The sequence below is a fragment of the Ambystoma mexicanum genome, chromosome 7p (genome assembly GCF_040938575.1).
Source record: "Ambystoma mexicanum isolate Mex_15411 chromosome 7p, UKY_AmexF1_1, whole genome shotgun sequence".
NCBI lineage: Eukaryota > Metazoa > Chordata > Amphibia > Caudata > Ambystomatidae > Ambystoma > Ambystoma mexicanum.
The window spans coordinates 462,112,446-462,133,760 of record NC_090939.1 but is presented as its reverse complement, the minus strand read 5'-3'; the positions used below and the strand labels follow the sequence as shown (position 1 = coordinate 462,133,760).

The 21,315-nt window shown below is 43.3% G+C and overlaps 1 protein-coding gene across 1 annotated transcript in view; it reads left to right on the top strand.

Moving 5' to 3' along the window:
• The window catches only part of F5 (coagulation factor V), a 1,375,529-nt gene that overhangs the window by 953,981 nt on the left and 400,233 nt on the right, over nucleotides 1–21,315 (top strand). The window contains exons 17-18 of the mRNA XM_069636481.1: nucleotides 15,238–15,417; nucleotides 17,023–17,139. Of these exons, the coding sequence (XP_069492582.1) occupies nucleotides 15,238–15,417; nucleotides 17,023–17,139 (297 nt within the window). The remainder of the gene's footprint in view (nucleotides 1–15,237; nucleotides 15,418–17,022; nucleotides 17,140–21,315) is intronic.

The following is a 21,315-nucleotide window of genomic DNA, read 5'->3' as shown; positions in this document are numbered from 1 at the left end:
GTGCGTAAGAAATCTTCAAAGAAGGTCGCAAGCAAGGAAAGACAGGTGAGAAGGGGAGAGACTTGTGACAAAAATACACTTAAAAAATACACTCCTTCAGTTTCAGTAAGTAAGTAGATACTGTTTTGGGATGTCACACACACACTTCCTACACCCAGAGGTGACTTCATATGCTAGGACACTGTGGACATTACTATATCACTTTAACACTTAATGCAATACTGGAGGTTATGAAGAAAGGAAAAGGTTAGGGAAGGAAACAAAAGTTAACACGTTCTCTGAACAGGTAAGTACTTTACAATCCCCCAATGAAGTATAGGTTAACCCTTTCCCAGCTTTACAAGTAACCTATGTATGACTTTTTGGAGGGAGAACTAAACACCAAGTCAGAGGGTAAGAAGAGTCTGCATGGAGCCAGGACAGCCAATGCCACTTGAACAAAGTCTAGGGGAGCTGAGACACTTCTTGAAGATAGCACAAAAGTCTTGCACAATGTTAAATTGAGAGTTTGTAGAAAAGAATCACTGTTGAGCCACAAGCTGGGAGGCTTGTGAAAAGCAAAGATGCAAGCAACTCTGCAAAGGGCAGAAAATACAAGTATCCAGTGAGAGCAAGCAAGCTACACACAACTAGAGTTAAGTACCGCCAGTTAGACAGCACCTTAGGTCTGAGGAAAATGCTCCAGCTGGCTTCTGTTCCTGCTGTAGTCCTGCAGATCTTGTGTTCCCGGGCCTCAGTCGTGGCGACAAGAGACAAGACGTCTGGGGACTCCTGCACTATGGTTTGAAGGTCGGCGGCAGCAATGGGCTTAATCCAGATCAGCAGCACTACGTGGTTTCAGCTAAAGATCAATAGCACCACCGCGGTTCTTGGACACCTAATGGGCTCCCCTTGCTTCTGGGGTCCAGCACGCTGTTGAGGTGGTGCAGGCTTGGGTGGTCCTGCCTCGAGGGAGTCCTTAGGATCTTCCTGGAGTTCGGGTCCGGCTTAAAGACGATGCACTCGTGTGTGGTGTTCCTGTCCCCTGGCACTCGGTTACAGCAAAAGCAAAGAAGTACAGTCAGCAGGCAGAGGGGTTCCAGTCAAGTTCGTCTTGGGGTCAGTTGGTCCCACCAACCCAAGGGAAGAAGTCATCCGTTACGGGCTTCTCTAGTCGGTACGAAAATTGGAACTTCAGCACTGCAGCAGGGATTCACCGGGCAAACCAACAGTCCAGAAGGGTGCAGCAAGCATCTCTTCCAGTTTCTTCTTTGGTTCCTTCATCCAGTGGTCGACTCTGCCTTCCTTGCAAAATACCTCACCCTTTATGCAGGTTTCTCCCATTCATTTGCAGCCTAGCTGTCACTCACACAGCAGGGTGGCTGTCCTCCAATCACCTTTGGGTGCATTCCTGTAACCAAGGAGACTACGCACAGGGAGTTTCGGAACCTCCCTCGCTTCCTGCCCTGCCAGACACACTGGAACCAGAGGCAGGCTTCACCCGTGAATCCCGCCAAAGACAAAATGCACAAAGGGACCAAACCTGGTTTGGTGCACAGAGTAAATCTCAAGAAGGACATCACAAAGAAGAAATGACGAGAAAAAAAAGACCAGGGCCATTTTGACAAAATGGGCACCCATGGGTGCAATACTGCAGCTGAGGATGTTATGCCTATGGGGTTTGTCAGACTCCAAAACCAAATGAAACACAGAGTCCAAATCAGATAAAAATACTTGAGGGAGTGAGAAAAAGGTCTCACTCACTCCAGGATAAAAATTAAAAGTCCTAAAGTCCAGCAAAAGAGTTGTGGGTCTCTAAGGTAGAAGGGAATTAGCATAGAAATGAGAATTCTCACCAACACCGTGAGCAGTCAGATGCTTTCTAGGGAGCAACACAGATTCCTCAAACATTTTTAAATTTAATAAATGCTCATAATTACTCCAATTCCACTGTTTCACCTTGCTTATGAGTATTTCTCTAAATTGTCCCCAATTCTAGAATCCAGTCTATATTTAAGTCTATTATTGCAAAGAAATTTTAATTTTGCCTCACAAATTCTTTTGCTGTCTATAAATTGCCTTGCTTAATAGCCTGATCAACTATAGGTAACTGGGGGCAAGCTCTAGATGTACATGTCTTCACATATAAGATCCCCCTTCTTCTGTTCAGACATCTGTCTCAGGACATAAGACCTAATTCAAGGCTCGTAACTGGAATGGGAGTACATTGAGGCAAACGTAGAGTAATGGGCCACATTTTCCCTTCAAGAATGTAAATCCATTTACTATGATCACCAGAATCTGCTTCCGAACCATAAAATATCGAGGAACCATACATTGGTTGCAGGACATAATGATGACCTTTAGGCTATAGCCAGCTGTATTAGCCACACATTTTTGAAAGAAAACATTAGTAACACTGCTTTTGCATTCTTGTTTTCTCTCAAAACATAATTTTCTTTCCTGCCTTTTTAATATAATAGCACCCAAGTTGTAAGTGGGCACCTTTTTGAATTTCCTATTGTCCCAGCTTCCATGTTTTAACGTTTTCAATCTGATCCCCAAACACATCAGTTTTGTCTTTTGCAGACTTACACTTAGGTGGTTTTGTTTGCTATGCTGGTTTACTAACTCTATGTTTCGGGTCAGTCCGGTGGGAGCGTGTTCCATCAGGATCACATAATCCACACAGGCCTTCCATGGTACATGCCATTTCCTCAATGTTTTCCCCAACCTGTTTTTGCTCTGCCTCCTTGTGCCTCCCCCTCCTACCGCAAGCTCACTACTAGCCCTTTACCACACGACTGTTCTCCCAGGCCATCAAAGCCATTCTATCTGTGGAAATGGTTTAAGACCAGGTTCAAGATTCACCTGCTAGCTGTAGATGTGGTGTCTTATAATCCCACTCTATCCCTCCCCAACTAGCCGCTGAGCCTGCTTTACCCAGTATGGCCGCAAATCATTCCATATATGTGTGTATGCCAATTACACCTTTGTAAATACTATGCCTGGGCTCTAAATGTTTATCTTATTTATGTTACATCCCTTATTCAGTGTTGTCCCATATATATTTCATTGCACTGCCCCTCACCATCGCTTAGGTCATTCTCCATAAAACCATTCTACCTTGCAAAGGTTCCCTACATAGTTACTGCCTGTACTATTTCTGTCGTCTGAGCGTCATTTCAAATGGAAAGTACTTTTTTCCAACATACAATAAATAAAAATACAAACATCAAAAACAAATGAGGTTGGATAGGGAACTAGCGGTAATGAAAGACTTGACAATTGTTTAATAAAACATCATAGCAGTGGTCAGCGGCACATCAGGTAAGGAATAGCCCGGAAAACATGAACACTACAATGATGGTAAGTTTGGTAACCATGGGTTATAAATCTCTGTTTTTTGGAATTAAAACAAGGTTTATAGGGCATATGCATCTTGGAATAGCCTTACTTAGGAGTCTTTTGGATGGCAAACTGCCTCACGCTCAAAGGCAGAAAAATGGGGCAGCCGGAGCACACCAGAAAGTGTCTGTTTTCAGTTTGTTTTTTCATGACACACGGATCTCATTGCCTCTCTTCATATACAATGATTTCCAGTTTGCCTTGCGCAACACCTAGTTTTGGTACCCAAGGACCTCTCAACCACTGTAGGAAGCTCCTATCACGTTGTTGCACTTTATCTTGATTTCTCTTAATATGGTTTATTTTGGATAATTGCTAAATTATCCATCCAAGCAAGAAACAAACATACAGAGATACATGATTATTACATAAAGAAAATATATTTAAAATACAATTTAGACATCAGAAATTATAAAACAGACTTGGAAAGTACATGAACCTAACCAGTCACTACATTTTAAAAAAAAAAAGACTGTACCCTTTGAAGATCCTTAAATCAATACATCATTAACTTCATAGGCTATGTACATATATTATTGTACAATGATGCATTATGCAATGCATGCTATTTATTCTGTACTGAACAATATTATTTTCCACATGTGCAATGTCTTCTTAAGAAATATTGATAATGCCTAAGAAAAATCTGAATCCTTGGCCCAGAGTCAGCATAAAAATGCTCGGCGACATTGCCTCACATTACGCTTTCTCAAAACGCCGTAATGTTTTTCACAACACCTTATACATTTGACAAAAAACAGAATGTGAAAAGGACTTTTGGGTATTTCTGGGCAAAAAGGACACACAATCTGGGCTCTTCTATCCTCGTGGCCAAATGGCATAAACCAACTTGCATTCAAGTCCAGACAATTAAAACAAAGCCTTGTGATATAAAATCTATTTTTTCAGAAGAGGCTACAGATTATAAACACTGGGGATCCCATGGGGATAGCTGTTATTGTCATGTTTAGGAGTTAATAGAGTTCTAGATCTTCCCTCTGTATTATAAATACTCTATAACTCAATTAAATCACAAGAATGTTTTTTGTCGCAAGTGTATCCAATCTGTAGTCACAAAGAGAAGAGCCAGAAGCCTTAGTGTTTGGTGTACATATCTCAACAATGGAATTCTCTTCCCCCTTCCAGTTTCAAACAAATTAGCTATGAGTAGATGTGTTAACTTCACTTTGAGGTTTTTCATTGTTCTCATAAATAGAGGAACATGAGCCATAGCTCCTGGTGTACAGCCAATGTTGGTGCTGACTCCCCTCATCAACTCCACCTTTGCCTCCTGTTCAGTACCGACCAGCCTAAAAGGTGCCTGGGTCAGACCACTCCAAAATAAGCCCACTCTAGACCCCAACATACCCACTAACTACAGTCCCAGCACAGCCGTCCTCTTCTTACTAAAAATGTTGGATCGCTCAGCCTACTTGCAGGTCTAGAGTTTCCTGGAGACCCACAACCTGCTAGGTATGCGCCAGTCGGGCTTCTACCTCTCTGCTCTGCCCTTTCTCCAATGCTTTTCAATATTTACATCCAACAGCTTGTTGCTCTTAACCGCACCCACGGCTTTAGATGTTATTGATACGTGTCTTGATCTGCTTCACCCTTCCCTTGCTACATAGTTGAAGAATTGTTTGAAGGCTGGGGGAAGATGGATGGGTAGCAACTGGTTCAAATTCAATGGAGGTAAATCTGAGGCCATGGTGGTTAGCTCTGTGTCTCCATCTTCTTTCTGGACTCCCTACTTCTGGCCATTGTCAATTGGACCTTTTCCTCTTCCTGTCGCAGCTGTTAGTAACCTAGGCGTAACATTTTCGGTGTCCCTGTCTATGGCTACTCAGATTGGGACAGTCTGTTAGCACAATCTTTTTCAGTTGAAGATTCTTAAAAAGGTGTTGCAGTTAATTCCGCAGCCCCTTTGTGCCCCAGTTGTTGCATCTTTGGTCCTTAGTCCGATCAACTAATGTAATTCCTTGTATCTGGCACAACCTCTGTTTCTGCTTCAACACCTGCAGATTCTACAGAATGCTGCGTCATGCTTCGCCACTAAAACTCCTTTTAGGGATCATATTTCTTTGGTTCTCCGTGCTCTTCATTGGCTTGCTGAGGCCAAAAGGGTGCATTTTAAATCCACATGTTTAGTTCATCATGCTTTTCATGCAGTAGGGCCTGAATATCTGCAGCATAAGATCCGTCCCTATGTACTCTGTCGCACTCTCCGTTCTGAAGATAGATTTCTTATTTCAGTGCCCAGATTTCAATAGGTTAGAATCGGTGGACGCTCCTTTTCGGTGGCAACTGCCAAACTCGCTCTGCCTATTGCACCACGGTCCACTGTGGCGCATTTGCAGTTTCACAGTCTATTAAAAACCTTGCTTTTCTGAGAGCTGTTGTGACGCTAATGTAGCTGCGCTTAAGTCTTGTAGCGCAAAGTTGCCTTTAGGCGTTAGTTGCGCTGTACCCTTGGGAGTATGAAACGGATAACATACCATATGGCACAGAATTTGCCCCCTGAGACCTGAAGAATCAATTGGACGAGATTAAAGATGCTGGTAAATCGGCCCTCCTTCTACTGCTTGATCTATCAGCAGCCTTTGACTTAGTGGACCATCAAATCCTTTGACAACATCTGGTTTCAGCAGCACACTTCTCGGCGGATGCCATCGCCTGGATCTCCTAATTTCTCTCAGAGAGATCCATGAGAGTCTTCCCTCCTAGGGCAGCTGCGTCACCAGCTCTGGTCACATGCAGTGTCTCAAAAGGATCTTGTGTCCCTCCAACACTCTATAACATTTTTACAAAGCCACTATTTGACCTACTAGACAACAATGGAATTTCATATACAAACTGCACAGACTATACGCAAATCCTGCTCCCCATTACGGGTTACTATGACACAGACTCCTTTAACCTATGCTCTGATTACCACACCATCCAGGTTTGGATGGCATCACACCATCTCTGCTTCATTGATGAAAAGACAGAAATGTTCATGGTGGGATCGCAATTCACACTCAACAATCTCGGCCACTTGTACAAATCTTTCATCATTGAGGGCATTCCAATGAGGGTTGCCAGCAATGTCAAAACACTGGGGATCTGGGAACACTTTGGATGCTACCCTGTCACTCTCAGACAGGTCAGTGCAATTGCCTCCTCCACAGCCCAAACTTCAAAACTCATTAATTCATGCACACCATTCCTGTTCGCAGAAAGTTGCCTCACCATTGCCAGAGCTCTCATAGGCTTGATTACTGCAATGCACTATTTGCAGGTTCTTCGGCACGCAACATCCACAAACTACAAACCATTCAGAATAATGCCGTAAGAGCAGATCTCCACATACCAAAGAAGGAGCTCATCTCTACAGCCAGAAGAAAAGCATGTTGGCTTCCCACCCGGAACACATTACCATTAAATCTCTTACCATCATACTTAAATGCCTATCGAAAAATTCTCCAAATCTCAATCCGCTCTGCCTACTCACACAAATTGACTATCCCCAGATTTAAAAGAACACGATCGAAAGGGTCTTTGCTCCTTGCTCCTTGCTCCAATGTATCCCCTTTGTCTCCCCTTGTACATTGGAACCTGTGGTGAATCAGTGAGGAATGTTCATGTTATTTGACGTGATTTGTATGTACAAGTAGTATATTTAGTGTTTCAAAAGAGAATTCTAATAATTATGCCAGAATGGTGGTCTGGCTTATGCACAAAGTCTCTTGAAAGCACATGAGGACTTGTCTCACAGTAATCAATGGTTGTGTTTTCTTTCTCCCATAGTCTAGTCTTTATTAATTGCTCTAATAGTAGGACTCTGGTACTAGGACTCTGTTTCCCACCAGGCAATGTCTGACACCTACAGCCTGTACTTGGACACGTTATTCTTCGAGGCAATTATATCTGCCAGTATGGACTGCGTCCCCTCTGTCCCTTTCTCCCTTCTGTTAATGAATCTGTCTCCCCATGCCCTGATGCCTATGGCTACGCGCGTGAGAAATAAGTAAGTAATACATAAATAAAATAATAATTCCCAGAATTCAGTGCTCAGCTCTTTTTCACAATATTTGTTTAGGACTTTGATACGTGAACTATACGTCCCACAATGCAGTGTCTGCATTTTCTTATTTCACAGTTTTTATTTGACATTTTATGATATGATATGATAAGTCATTTTTAACGCGCCTGTACACAAGTGTTTCTAGGAGCGTCAAGACAAGGGAGGGAAGACAGAGGGAGGACAAGACAAACGATCTTGCTAGTCCTTGTGTCATTCAGATCGTGCAAGTGCGAGAACAAGAAGTGGAGGGGGAAGGGAGGAGGTAAGTGCAAGGAAGAGGGGAGTGGAAAATAGGGCAACAATTATCTGATTAAGTGCAGCCAGAGCAGCGCGGCTCTGGGTAGTGTAAGGAGAACAAGGGAATGTAGGGTTAAAGTTACAGCCCCTAAGTATATGGTAGGCCCGGAGGCAGTGCAAGGGTGACTGATCAAGAAAGAGCCTGGTACCCAGTGAGACTCTGAGGGTAGCCAAGTAACCAGTCGGTAGAGCAGACAGGTAGGTCAGGAAGGTCAGCAGGGGAGGGAGAGAGAGAAAGCAGAGGTGAAGAGGAACATTTTGAGCTGCTTCCGGTACGTCAGTTTGGTAGTTTTACTACAATTGCCACAATTCAGTATCAGACTTTTCCTGTTCTCAGAATATTTATGGTGCACTTCGGTACTTAGATTTCAATTCTCAGAATTCAGTCTCCAAGCTCTTCCTTGTTTACATTTTTTATAGGAAGCTTTAGTACTCCATTTCCTATCATTCAGTATCAGGACCAACTCATGTATTTGCACCACTTGGCAGTGTCCTCATAATTCTTGTTTTCTGTGAGCCTCCAAACTCTGTGTCTTCTCTGGCTTCTCTTGGTACTCCCCTCCGATCTCTATATATCAGTCACATCTCTCCAGCTCTCGCAGGATCTCTCATTGTCTTTTTGTTCCTCATCTCCACTATTGCCAGTCTGTGACTTCAAGTAACATGCAAATCATCCAACATTTGAGAATACTTAAGATAGAGATATATCACCAGGCAATGGGAGGAGTATTTTTCACCGAAAGACTTGCATTGGAGGAAAGAACAATTTTGGTGAGTGACAGCAAAATGTCAAAAAATTGGGCTGGAAAATCATAAGTCTACCACAACAATCTGGGGAGTTGGCAATATGCATGGTCTAAGGAGGGATGGTTATCAAACCTCCAGTCACTACCTTGGAGGTCACTGCCCTTTCTCTCTGAAAGTGTTTGCTTAGATGTCAGTCTGTTCTGCTCTCAAAGGTGACTGGCTGTGTTTCTTCTGACACTAGGGCTTGCATGTAGAAGCTAAGACCCGTTTTACTTGTGTACTTGTATGGCACTTCATCACACTCTAAATTGTTCGTTTGTTGGCCTCACATAGGGCCAAACTGGGACATAATGATAGTCTTGGGCACAAAGTAAAGGTGGTCCACATTCACAAAGCACAATTATGGCCTATCACAACAAACTCTTTCAGCAGTACCTGGGTCACATTTGTTTGGTGAAATTTGAGGAAACAAACATTAATGTTAAAGTTCATAGGTCCAGTAACATTGGTTAAAACTAGGACACGCTCCATGCTCTAAGTCCTTAACGTGAACCAGGAAACTGGCCCAAACTGGGCTGTCTTGATTTGTTTTTCGGAAATTACGCTATGGGTCAGTCCTGGCCTCATACACTCAAAAGGGCATTTACTGGACCTGGTTTTCTTCACTCCGGAAATAACCTTATTTGAAGCTCCATTACCTTTAGTTTAGCCAGACCACTAAACCATCCCTTAGAATTAACATATTTCCTCTTCGCTTGTTGCTGCACAATAACCTCGGCTTGCTGACGAAAATCTGCAACTCCGGGAACGGTTTTGCTGATATGCCAAAATGCTATTCCGGCCTGACACAAACCATCTAATGGCACACAAACAAGTTCTCGTTTTAACTCTTGCCTACCCAGGCTCTCAATATTACATCTCCCTTTAGAATCAGCAACCAAGTCAGCCACCCAAATAGGTTACCAATGAATCTTTTCTGAAGTGGCTTTCCAAATTCTGTTATTGACTGGTAAGGACACCCCAGGATTGCCCTGTGAATGTTGACCCCATTGGGTCATTGCACCAGAAAAAAACGAAGATAGGTGTGCATAGAGTTAACCATGCCAAATCCAAATCCATCATTCTTGGGCATAGCACTTTGAACAGTTTCCTCTGCATCTAGCTCTTTACAAAACGCCTCAACACATAAAATATGTTTTATTTAGAAACCAAGAAACTAAGAGTGCTGTGTTAGGCAAGATTGAATGCAGTAACCCTGTGGGAGACTACACCAGCCTTGTCCTCTTGGTAATCGGTAACCCAGCTATTGGTATAGCTCTGTACTACGCAAGTTGGTAGAGTGACTGAGCATCCAGGTTTATCTGAAGAGGGGTAAGTGTGAGCTGTAGAGATGTAACATCGAGATTCACAATTACAAGTATCCAAATAACACTTACACTCAAGGTTTTCCAGTAAAATATTTATTTATTTATTTAGCAGTCAGTTTTACATGAGCCTTCTTTAGAAAGGGCAATATGCAACAACAAACATACACTTCATAACACTTCCTCAGATTTAAGATAAGCAAGTAGATACTCTTTAGAGATGCTGACAATACACTTCCTAAACCCTGAGGTGACGTCAATTGCTAGGCAGTAAAGGCATTTATATATCACTTTTTGTACTTGATAGATTTCTGAGGTTGTGGAAGGGGTTAGGGAAGGAAAAATGTTAACAGGTTCTCAAAGCATGTGAGCACTTTTCAATCTCCCAATGAAGTCCTGATTAGATATTTCCCATCAATACAAGTTAAACTTATGCACCATCTATGAGGGACACTTATAATTAAAGTCAATGGGTCAGAAGAGTCTGCAGGGAGCCATGACAGCCAAAGTCAATTTGGACAAAGTCAACGGTCAGAGGCACCTCTTAGATAGCGCAACTTTGAGTCTTGCTCAAAGTTTAGAGAGTTTGTAATGAAATCACTGTTGGGCCCCATGCTGTTGGGCTTGTGAAAAGACAGAGCTGAGATCAACTCTGCAAAAAGCAGCTACTGCAAGTCTCCAGTGAGATAATGCAAGCTACAGACTCCTTAGTCAACAAAGTACCTTAGGTTTGAAGAAGAGGATCCAGCTAGCGTCTGTTCCTGTTGCAGTCCTGCAGATCCTGAGTTCCTGGCCCTCAGTCGTGGGGACAAGAGGGAGGATGTCTGGGGACTCCTGCACTGCGGTTTGAAGGTCGGCAGCAGCTATGGGCTCTTTTCAGTTCAGCAGCACTTCACGGTTTCAGCTACCAGCAAATAGCACAACCGCAGATCTTGGACACTTGATGGGCTTCCCTTACATCTGGAGTCCAGCACTGTGAGCTGACTCAGGCTTGGGTCGTCCTGCTTCAGACGGTCCTCAGGATCTTCCTGGAGCTCTGGTCGGGCTTAAAAACGATGCACTCGACTACGGATTTCTCGACCCCTGGCACTCGGTTCCAGCAGCGGCAAAAAAGTACAGCCAGTTGGGGAAGGTCCTCCAGCAAAGTTCGTCTTGGGGTTAGTTGGTCCCACCAACCCAAGGGAAGAAGTTGTCCGTCGTAGAGCTTCTGTAGTCGATTCAGAGATTGGAGCATCAGCACTGCAGCAGGGCTTCACCAGGAAGTTCAACGGTCCAGGAGTGTGCAGCAAGCTTCTCTTCCAGTTTCCTCTGTTGGATGTTTTTGTCCAGTGGTCGATTCTGTCTTTGGTTCCAGAAGCCTCGCCTTTTATGCAGGTTTCTCCCATTCATGCACAGCATAGCCCTCCTTTACACAGCAGGGTGCCAATCACCACCGGGTGCATTCAGGTTACCAACGCAACTAAGGACAGGGAGTTTCGGGCACCTCCCTCGCTTCCTGCCCTGCCAGACACACTGGAGCCAGATGCACGTTCCAGTACTGAAGCCTGCCAAAGGCAAAATGAACAAATCTGGTTTGGCGCACAGAGTAAAACCCAGGAAATACCTCACAAGCAAGAAATGGCGAAAAAAAAGACCTTGGCCATTTTGACCAAATGGTCACCTATGGGTGCTATACTGCATCTGAGAATTCATCCTGTGGTAAAAAAGCACAATGGTAGGAAAATGTTCGCTCCTTGAAACACTTGTGTATAGGCACGTTATAAATGCCATATCATATCACTGCCACCAGCCATGAAAAGTCATAAGGGTGGCATGAAAAATGTTACACGGATAAGTAGACAAAGGGGCTAATAAGTAACCCCCCCCCAGCACTCCACATACATTGGTGTGTGCTGGGTCTACAGAGAGAAAAGGTAAGTAAAGTCAATTTCACTTTACTACACTTGGGAACAGTAGTTTACCCAAGAGAAGGTGTTTAAACCTTAAGAGAAATCCAAAAGGCTTCTCTGTTACACTGCACTGCATACAAAAGTAGATGCCAATGGAGTTTGTCAGACTCCAAAAACAAAGAGAATATAGAATCCAAATCAGATCAAAAATACATGAGAGAGTGAGAAAAAGGTCTCACTCACTACAGGATAAAAATTAAAAAGTCCCTAAAGTCCAGCAAAAGAGATAGGAGTCTCTAAGGTTAAAGGGAATTAGCACAGAAATGGCCCTTTGGGTACAGTACAACAACCCTGACCTCCTGGCAAAAGGAACCCAACCTTTGGTATAAGTCTGTACTACACAGGTTGGTAGCGTGTTGAGCAGCCAGGCGTATCTCAAGAGGGGTCAGTGTGAGCTGTAGGGGAGTTACACAGAGATTCACAGTAACAAGTATTCAAATAAACTCTTACACACACGTTTTCTTGATAAAACAATTATTAATGTATTTATCAGTCAGTTTAAGCAAGCCTTCTTCAGAAGGGAGCAATAAAAAGCAACACACAAATACACTTCAAAAATACACACTCTTACTTATCTAAATTAGCTAATACCCATTTGGGATGACACACAGGCACTACCTACACCCTCAGGTGACTTCAATAGCTAGGGTGCTGTTGTCATTAATATCTCATGGTTGCATTTAGAATATTCTTAGGAGTAGGGTTAAAGAGAAGAGAGTTCAGAATAAAACAAGTATTCATACAGTTATTCTTAAGTAGGTAGGTACTTTCAAAACAACCCCCCAATGCAATGTCAGTTTACCTTTTCCCGGAAGGAAGGCAAAACACATTAGCAGAAGAGAGAAGAGTCATTCAGGGAGCCTAGGCCACCCAATGTTAAGTTAGCAAAAGTCAGGGTGAACTTAAACACTTCTTGCAGGTAAGTAGAAAGTATTTTCCAATGTTTAACCAACATGCAACCAAGCAAGTCTCCAAAAAGGACAAGTGGCTGCACATGAGGTAAGTTTTCTTAGACTTTACAGTACCTTTAGATTGAAGAAAAAGTGCAGCAGATGACTTCTGTTCCTGTGCAGCTCTGTAGATCTTGCAGTACCTGGGCCTCAGTCATGGGAACAAGAGGGAGGACTTCTGGGGACTCCTGCACTGCAATGGGACGGTCACCGCTCGCAACCGGCAAACTTCAAACAAGTGGCTGTGCGGTGTTTCAGCTCCTCGCCTCTACCCCAAATAGCAACACCGCGGTTCCTGGCTCTCGAGATGGGCTTTCCCTGCGTCTGGGGTCCCTCACTCTGTTGAGGGGGTTCAGAGTCGGTCAGTCCTGCTTCCTAGGAGTGCAGAGGATCTTCCTGAGCTCTTGGCCAGCTTAAAAGCAACGCACACAAACTGGTGTTACTCTCCGTGGCTATCCAGTTCCAGCAGCGACTGCAGTGGATACTCAACCAGCTTTGAGAGGATGTCCAGGTGCTCCCTCGCTTTCTGGCCCCACCAGACACCCTGGAGCTAGAGGCAGGCTTCACTCGTGAATCCCGTCAAAGGCAAAATGAACAAAGGGACCAAACCTGGTTTTGCGCGCAGAGTAAATCTCAAGAAAGACCTGTCCACAAAGAAATGGCGAAAAAAGAAGACCGGGGCATTTTGACAAAATGGCATCCATGAGTGCCTTACCGTGGCTGCGAACGCAGCCCGCGGTAAAATCCCATAATGGTAGTAAAAGGTAAACCACTGCCACCAGCCATTCAGTGAGGAAAGGGTAACATAAAAATGTTACATGAGAAGCTAGACAAAGGGGACACTAAGTAACCCCTCCAGCACCCTATTGTAAGGTAGTGTGTGCTGTGTCTAGAAAGCTACAAATGTAAGTAAAGTCAATTTCGCTTCACTGTTCTGGGAAACAGTAGTTTATCCCAGAGAAGGTATTTAAACCTTTGGGAAATCTGAAAGGCTGCCATGTGCCAATGCACTGAAGGTGCTGTCTGACACAATGTAAAAGATGATGCCTATGGAGTTTGTCAGACTCCACAACCAAAAGAAACACAGTGTACAAAATCACATTAAAATACATAAGAGAGTGGGAAAAAGGGTCTCACTCTCTCAAGGTTAAAAAATCAAGTCCTCAAAATCTAGCAAAGTTGCTGGGGGTCTCTAAGGTGGAGGCAATTAGCACATTTCTGAGAATTCTCCCTAACAATGCAAATAGCAGACAAAAAGATGAGTGGTTACTACACAAATGGTGTTTCTGCTAGGATGAATCCAGATGATGAAACTCATTTTAGACCTCAGTGCCATGAAGGGAAGTGGCCAGAGTATGTATATGGAAATATTGCTCAATTTTCTTTAGCTAGAACTCTACCATCAGCAATGGAAAGGAGCCCAATCAAGAGACGTGATCCATACTAAAATTGGAGGGGTGCTAGAGTTCAGGCAATACAGTGGACAATAACTGATGGTGAGCTAGATCTACAGGTTATTGGTTCGGCGGAGATGTTTCTCGGGTGCTGTAGCTACACTGGTGGTTCCCTGTTCCAAACATACAGGTTTTATATTGGGCCAAATAGAGGTGCAATGACCTCCTAAATCTCATTTTCCCCTTAAGGTTAATCTGCAATGGAAAGAATGTAGACGCTGAATTGAGGTACCCTGAGTCACTTGCTGTACAGTTTTGCTCATTTGGGCTCAGTCTTAGCAGTTGCTCAGTCATGCCTATTTGTTTGTTTATGTTTGTTTATTTTATTTGTATAGCGCTCCAGACCCGTGGGTAGATGTGCACATAAAGAGTTCAGTTATAGGAATGAGGTATGCATTATACACGGGGCAAAAATTACAAATTACAGCAATTTACAATATTTACAAAACTTCAGCAGGTTCATAGGACATTCAGAGGTGATCGCTACTCTTTGTTCAGTAGCCAGCGAATAACCTGTTTCCTAAAGATTGGGAAGGACTCAATGGTTTTGATATTGAGGTGTAGGGAGTTCCAGAGAAGTGAGGCAAGCACTGTGAAACTGGAGCCGCCTGCTCTATTTAATGTGAATCTAGGCACTACCAAGGATAAGGAGTTGGATGACCTGGTGATTCTGGGAGCGGATTTCATAGTGAATTTGTTGGTGAGATATGGTGGGGCTAGGTTGTTTAAGGCTTTGTAGGTGAGGCAGATGGTTTTGAGGTCAATTTTTTGTTGTATTGAGAGCCATTTGCATGCTTTCCTAGTTGTGGAAATGTGCTCTCGTCTTGGGATGTTGAGTGCTGCGCGCAATGCGTTATTCTGGAGAACTTGGAGTTTGTTCATTATTGATTGATTGGATTTTTAATGTCTTTTTATCAATGTCTTTTTAAAACCTGAGTTCAATATTAGGTTGCAGAGTACTGCAGAGTCTAGAAAAGTTATGCACCATTTTTTCTTCAACAAATGATGTTTTATTGCTTTCAGCCATTAACGGCATCATCTACAATCTGCCCGGTTTGAAAATGTATACCAATGAATTGGTTCGATGGCATCTGCTGAACATGGGCGGGCTAAAGGACATTCACGTTGTCCACTTCCATGGACAGACATTCACTGAAAAGAACAACCATGAATCCCAGCTCAGTGCCTATCCTTTGCTCCCAGGTAAACAATAGAAGTAACTCAATGCAATCATCATTACTTTGAAAGTTGTTGAGAATGTCAAATGAAGTTTATTGCTGCATCAACTATTCAGATCAGTAGCAAAATGTCTCATAACTAGCTATGTGTTGGCACAGATTTTGACAAATGCGTACTCTCTAAATCAAATTCAAGCATTGGACTTTTATTAGAGCATTGTCATCCACTGATAACCCCGCGCTTTGTTATATGTTTTACATATCAGCAAAGGATATTGTAAGTACGGATCTCAAATTCACGAAAGCATCCTTCCTCTCCTATCACGGTCACTGTCTCTCATGTCATGTTACAAAAACATTCATCTCCACCCACTTCTTTAGACCAGTTGCATTATTTCTCTAGCCTCTTCATGAGACTCATCTTCTACACCTCTGCTCCTCTCAACAAAATACTGAACTTTGCTAGACATATCCTCTACAACCTCTGACGATCCTCATCCTCCTCGTTGTACCACCTTCAAGGTGGCTATCCATGCAACATTGCTCTATATTTTAATTCCTTCTTCTTGTACATCATTTCATTGATGGGCTAGCCTCCCTTACATAGTTGAATTTTTCTCCCTGTAGCAACCACTTGCACTCTTCTTTCCCAAGCTCTCTTCAACCTAATCATCCACCATCGAACCCTTGCTCTCTATTTCATTTTCTTTCTTTCTCTCTTTCTTTGTTTGTTTCTTTCATTCTTTCATTATTTCATCTCCCTAGCTTTCCATTCCTGAAACGTCCTAACTACTGAAGTTAAGCACACACCTACATTGGTTGCCTTCAAGACTGCCCTTCTAGCCGAGAAAGTCACTGCAGCCAAGGCAGGCATCCCTCACTGCTTCTGGAACATTTGGGCACCGTTCTCGGACTATGATCGAAACTTTCCGGCATTGACTTACAAGCCGCGCCTAATCATGAGGGCCCTGCACTCGGACGGCGAACGGCTGGCACCTAGTCTCTCCCAACCAGACAGAGTGAACGCTGCCCCAAGGGGTAACAGGGGAGGGATGTGGGAAATGTTGATAACTTAAGCTGAAGGAAATGCGTTGTATTTGGTTGTTAATCGAATGATCACCTGTGTGCTGATTTATAAATAAAAACATTTTCAAAAAAGAATCACGTCTCTCTCAGTCAAGAGCCATGGGACACCTGACTACAAGATGATCTCATTCCTGATGTCCCAAATGTTTTGTTGCCGTCCCTGTGACAGGCCACACAAGTCATGCTCAATTAGCACATCGATGTCTGATTCAGTTATGCCCATTAGCATAGTAGAGCCATATTCCATTAGTCATAGTTATCACAGTGCTGAGTGTAGTTTTTCTGTATGAAGTTCAGTGCCTGGTGTGATGAATGCGCAGTGCTGGGGTATGGACATCATCCAAATCGTTTTCATCGTATGTTTAAGGGGAGTGAAGCTCATTGGGTCAAAAAAAGTTGGTCACTTGATTGTTGTCCCTGTATTTGTAAGGATGGACATGTCTCCAACTGGCTAGTTGGCTATTTTCTTGGCATGATTTAATAATGATTGATTTATTATTTATTGGCTGGTTCTTACTGATGTTTTGATTTTCTCTTCATTAAGGTTCATTTGACACTATAGAAATGACACCATCAAAAGCCGGTACGTGGCTCCTGGACACAGAAGTGGGAGAATTGCAGCAAGCTGGAATGCAGGCCTCATTCCTTATTATGGGCCCAGGTGGGTGTAACTCATTGCTGCATTCATTTTGCAGTGGGAAACATACGAAATAACAACAAACCCCAGTTTCTAAGAAGGTTAGTCCCTGAAACCTATAGTTCCAGTAGCTTCTCTAAGTGTCACGCACAGTGTTTGCTTTAACCTTATTCTGACACTGTCAGGGAGAACAGAAGAATGGCTAATGAAAGGTTAAAAAGCGATTTCTGTGGCATTGTGGTTTAGAACATGCATTCCCTGTTATGTTGTTATAGCAATATGTTTACTTAGCTTTAGAAATAGCTGTGAATGGCAAATCACACGTCCATAATTTACCAAGTATGCCCAATGCTGTAGTGCCTTTAAATATTTGCAGTACCTTAAAAACCCATAAGCATAACCGCTTGCAGTGCTGCATAGGCAAGTGAGGTGAAATGCCCCTTACATTCTGGTAGGTGTAAACCCTCAGTATTATCTTGCTGTGCAATCAGATTGAATTAATTCAGGCTCAGGGAATGTCTGTTTATGCTTTTGATGATGGCATGATTTTGGAGGTTCCTCTTTTCAAAGTATCAATGCTTTTGGGCATTCATGATGGTGGCACCAATGACGTGAAGCCACCCACCTCTAATATCCAAGGCACCAGAACCCAAGGAACTCTTTCTCTGCAAGATTCCATATGTGCAGGGATACTAGTGGGAGCATATGTATATTTTTGGCATGCGGTTGCTTGACTTTTATTTTGCTCATTTGGGCGAAAAGCGTTCTTTATACCGAGTTACCCTCCCTCGTCACCTTCCTCGCATATGAGGTGTATCTTCTTGGCTAGAACTTTATTAGACTTTTTCTATTATCACTTTCCAATCCACCAAGCCCACACATGCCCCTCCTGTTCCGGCCCGACAAGGGACTGCTTTTACCTACCTAAAGCCTGTTCCGTTTTCTCTGTCAAGGTGAAACAGGCACAGTCTGACAGGTATACCTCTATTGCCTCTTGAGCCAAAGGCAGGTTATACTCTTCAAGAGGAGTGTGAGCTAGCAAAGAAGCATTCAAAGAACAATAGTACTATCATACCAAAATAAAGGAAAAGTCCAATCAAGGGTCTATAAAAATAGAAGTATTTTTTTTTCAAAATAAAAATAAAAGTACACCAATAAAGACACTAACACATTACCCCTATAAAGAAAGATACAGGATATTAAGCATTTAGGATGAAATATGCTCTAGCAGGGAATTTTCCACAGTACTCTAAGCCTTGTTGGTATTTAACTCAGAGATCCAGGGCGAAGCAGTGTTAATCTGAATGGACAATATTGTTGCCAAGGCTACATACATAATCAGGGACAAGCAAGGTCTCTATCTTTGTCCAAAATTGCAGAGGAGATCTTTTCTTGAGCAGCGAAGAAACTTCTTGCAATCCCTGCAGTACACATTCAGAGGTCTGCAAATCAGGCGGAAGACAGGCCGAGTCATGTATTCCCCTCTTCTGCAGAATCCTCTTTATCAGCCAAGGCCTGCCAGTTGATCTGCAGAATCATTGGGCCTCCAAAGATAGATCTATTTGTATCGCACTCCAGTCCATTATAGCAACAGGTTCCAGGATGTATAAGTTTGGGGTTCGGATGAATTAATAATTCATTGACTGAATTCCCTGTTGTATGCATTTTCTCCCTTTCCATTGATGCTTCCAGTTCCCAGGATGCTGATGTTGAAGAGAGGGGAAATGATACTGGTGACTACTTGGTGGCTGAGGAGAACTTGATCTGCTCTTCTGTTTAAGCTAGCAGTGTCCCAAACATTGGTGCTCTCTCTGGTTCCATCGCCTCCAGTACCCACTAGATTTCTATATCATCTCAAGTGAAAAGCTTGGAGATTGAAAGGTTTAAGCTTAGAAACCTAGGAATATCAGCTGAGGCAGGATCAACAGTGCAGAGTCTTAGTGTCCTAGTCTAGATAAAATCTTGAAGAAATCAGATTCAGGATCATTGTCCCTCCACCACTCTTGCATACCTGTATCACTCGAGTTCTTTTCAGTTATGGCATGCGTCTCAGGCTCTGTTTCTCCTGTTTTGCTCTGTTTTGCTCTGTTCCCATAATTCTTTATTTCTTGTTGGAAGGATTAAAAGAAAACTTCCCATTGCTACTTTGCGGGTCGAATGGGATGGCAGAAAGGCCTTTAGGAACCTGTGGGGAGGCATGGAGATACTAGATGATTTTATACCATGGCTCTTATAAGGTTTCTTCCTCATGAATCCTCTTAGTTGCCAGATTGCTCCTCAGTGGGATCTTAAGTTGGTCTTGGATGTGTTGTCTCACACCACTTTGAACCTTAATGCTCTGTAGAACTGGACTGGTTAGCCTACAAGTCATTGTTCTTGGTTGCAGTTGCAGTATTGTCTATTTTTAGAGGATTTGGGGGCTCTTTGGTGTAAAACTCCTTATTTGAGTCAATGGGCCTCATTCCGAGTTTGGAGGCAGCCATGGCGCTATTAGCGCCATGGCTGCCTCCAAAACCGGGTCCGAGTCCGGTCTGGTGGAATGGGGACTTACCGGGACATTCCGACCTAGGCGGACCCGGTAAGTCCCCATTCCAAATGCCATTCCCCATTCACATTTGAGCGCCCATAGGGCTCAATGGGAAGTGGGAAGGCGCTAATAATGGGCCCGTTATTAGCTCCAAGGTCCCTTAACGGGTCCCGTAAAGAACGTGTGGTCAGACCACACGTCCTTTGCGGGTCCCGCTAAGGGACCTCCGAATTGGGCGGTAAGGGTTTAACGGCACCGGTCTCCTTTCCGGTGACCGTTAACCCTTACCGCCCAACTCAAAATGAGGCCCAATGATTCTGAATCCCTGTCCGGGGTTTTTATCTAAGATTTCTTCAAGATTTTATCTAGACTAGGACATGGTCCCTGGGTGGCCTGGAATGTTCAGAGCAGAGGTGAAAATTCCCTCTGCTAGATGCAAGGAGAGTCGCCTTAGTTTATCTGCAGAGTGGCTTCGTGGACCTCGCCGTCGGCTTTCTTAGTTCATTATAAGGTCCAGTTAGCGGGGGCCAAGTAATCCATTGCGGGTATCTCGATTCCAGTGTCTGTAAACATTTAAAGGAGATTTCACACAATAAAGTACTGGTGTTGCAGCATGTTGCTGTAGATCATCTCCCTCTATGTACCTATTCGAAGCAGGTCCTTGGTATATCCTCATATGTGAGGAAGGTGACCAGGGAGGGGAGAAGGGGAAATTCCATAATTGCGCTGCGTAATTCCCATGATCTCAGCTACCATACCGCTTAACCTTACAACCCTCCCCACCCACCATGGAATATTCACCAGGTCATCAGATAAGGGGTACTAGAGGAAATTAGGTAAATAAAAGGCCCGGAAGGGGAGGTACATATAAGGGATTCGGTGGATTGGAGAGTAATAAAAAAAAAAGTCTAATACCGTCCTAGCCAAGAGGATAAACTTCATATATGAGGAAGGTGATGAGGTATGTCAGCTTTGGTAATGGGGATTACTCATTATAATTATAGCAGTCATTTTCATTGGAATCATCTACAGAATTAAGTTACAACAGACAGATTTGTTGACCTCTTTGAATCTCTTTGCCTACTTTGGAGGTTTCATTTGTAGATGATACCATCTGTGAAGCATTATTCTTGCTGCCACTGAAGGGTCTATTTAGCAAGAGTGGAGGTGTGATGAGTGGGCAGCAGGTGTAAAATTAATGAAGAGAACATGTTTCCCCCATCAGATTTACCAATGCCCCTGCGCCCCTCCAAGCTGTTGTGCTATGGCCCCGTAACAGAACTTGAGATGATTTGGTGCACAGCTGTTGCAAAGTAGCAGAGGTTCTCCAAAAAGTAATCGTCACCTGGAATATTATTCAGTGCTAATTGTTTCAAGACGGTGTCTTGAATGTATCAGTCATGAATATTGGTGCATGTGGCATTTGATTAGAATGCTGTCTAGTTAAATGGTGGCTTCATTTACTGCAACAACAGGATGTCACACTCTAGGCAGGATATTCTCCTGCCGTGGCCAACTTTAGGGACGAGGAAGTCATAAACTTTCAAGTCCACAAATATGGAATTGAAGCCATGATTTTGGAAGCCAAACTACTACTATGCTCAATTAATTTTGTTTTTAGGAATAAACGACTTCCATGGCAAAAACATGCAGGTTAACTGTTAGACAGAAAA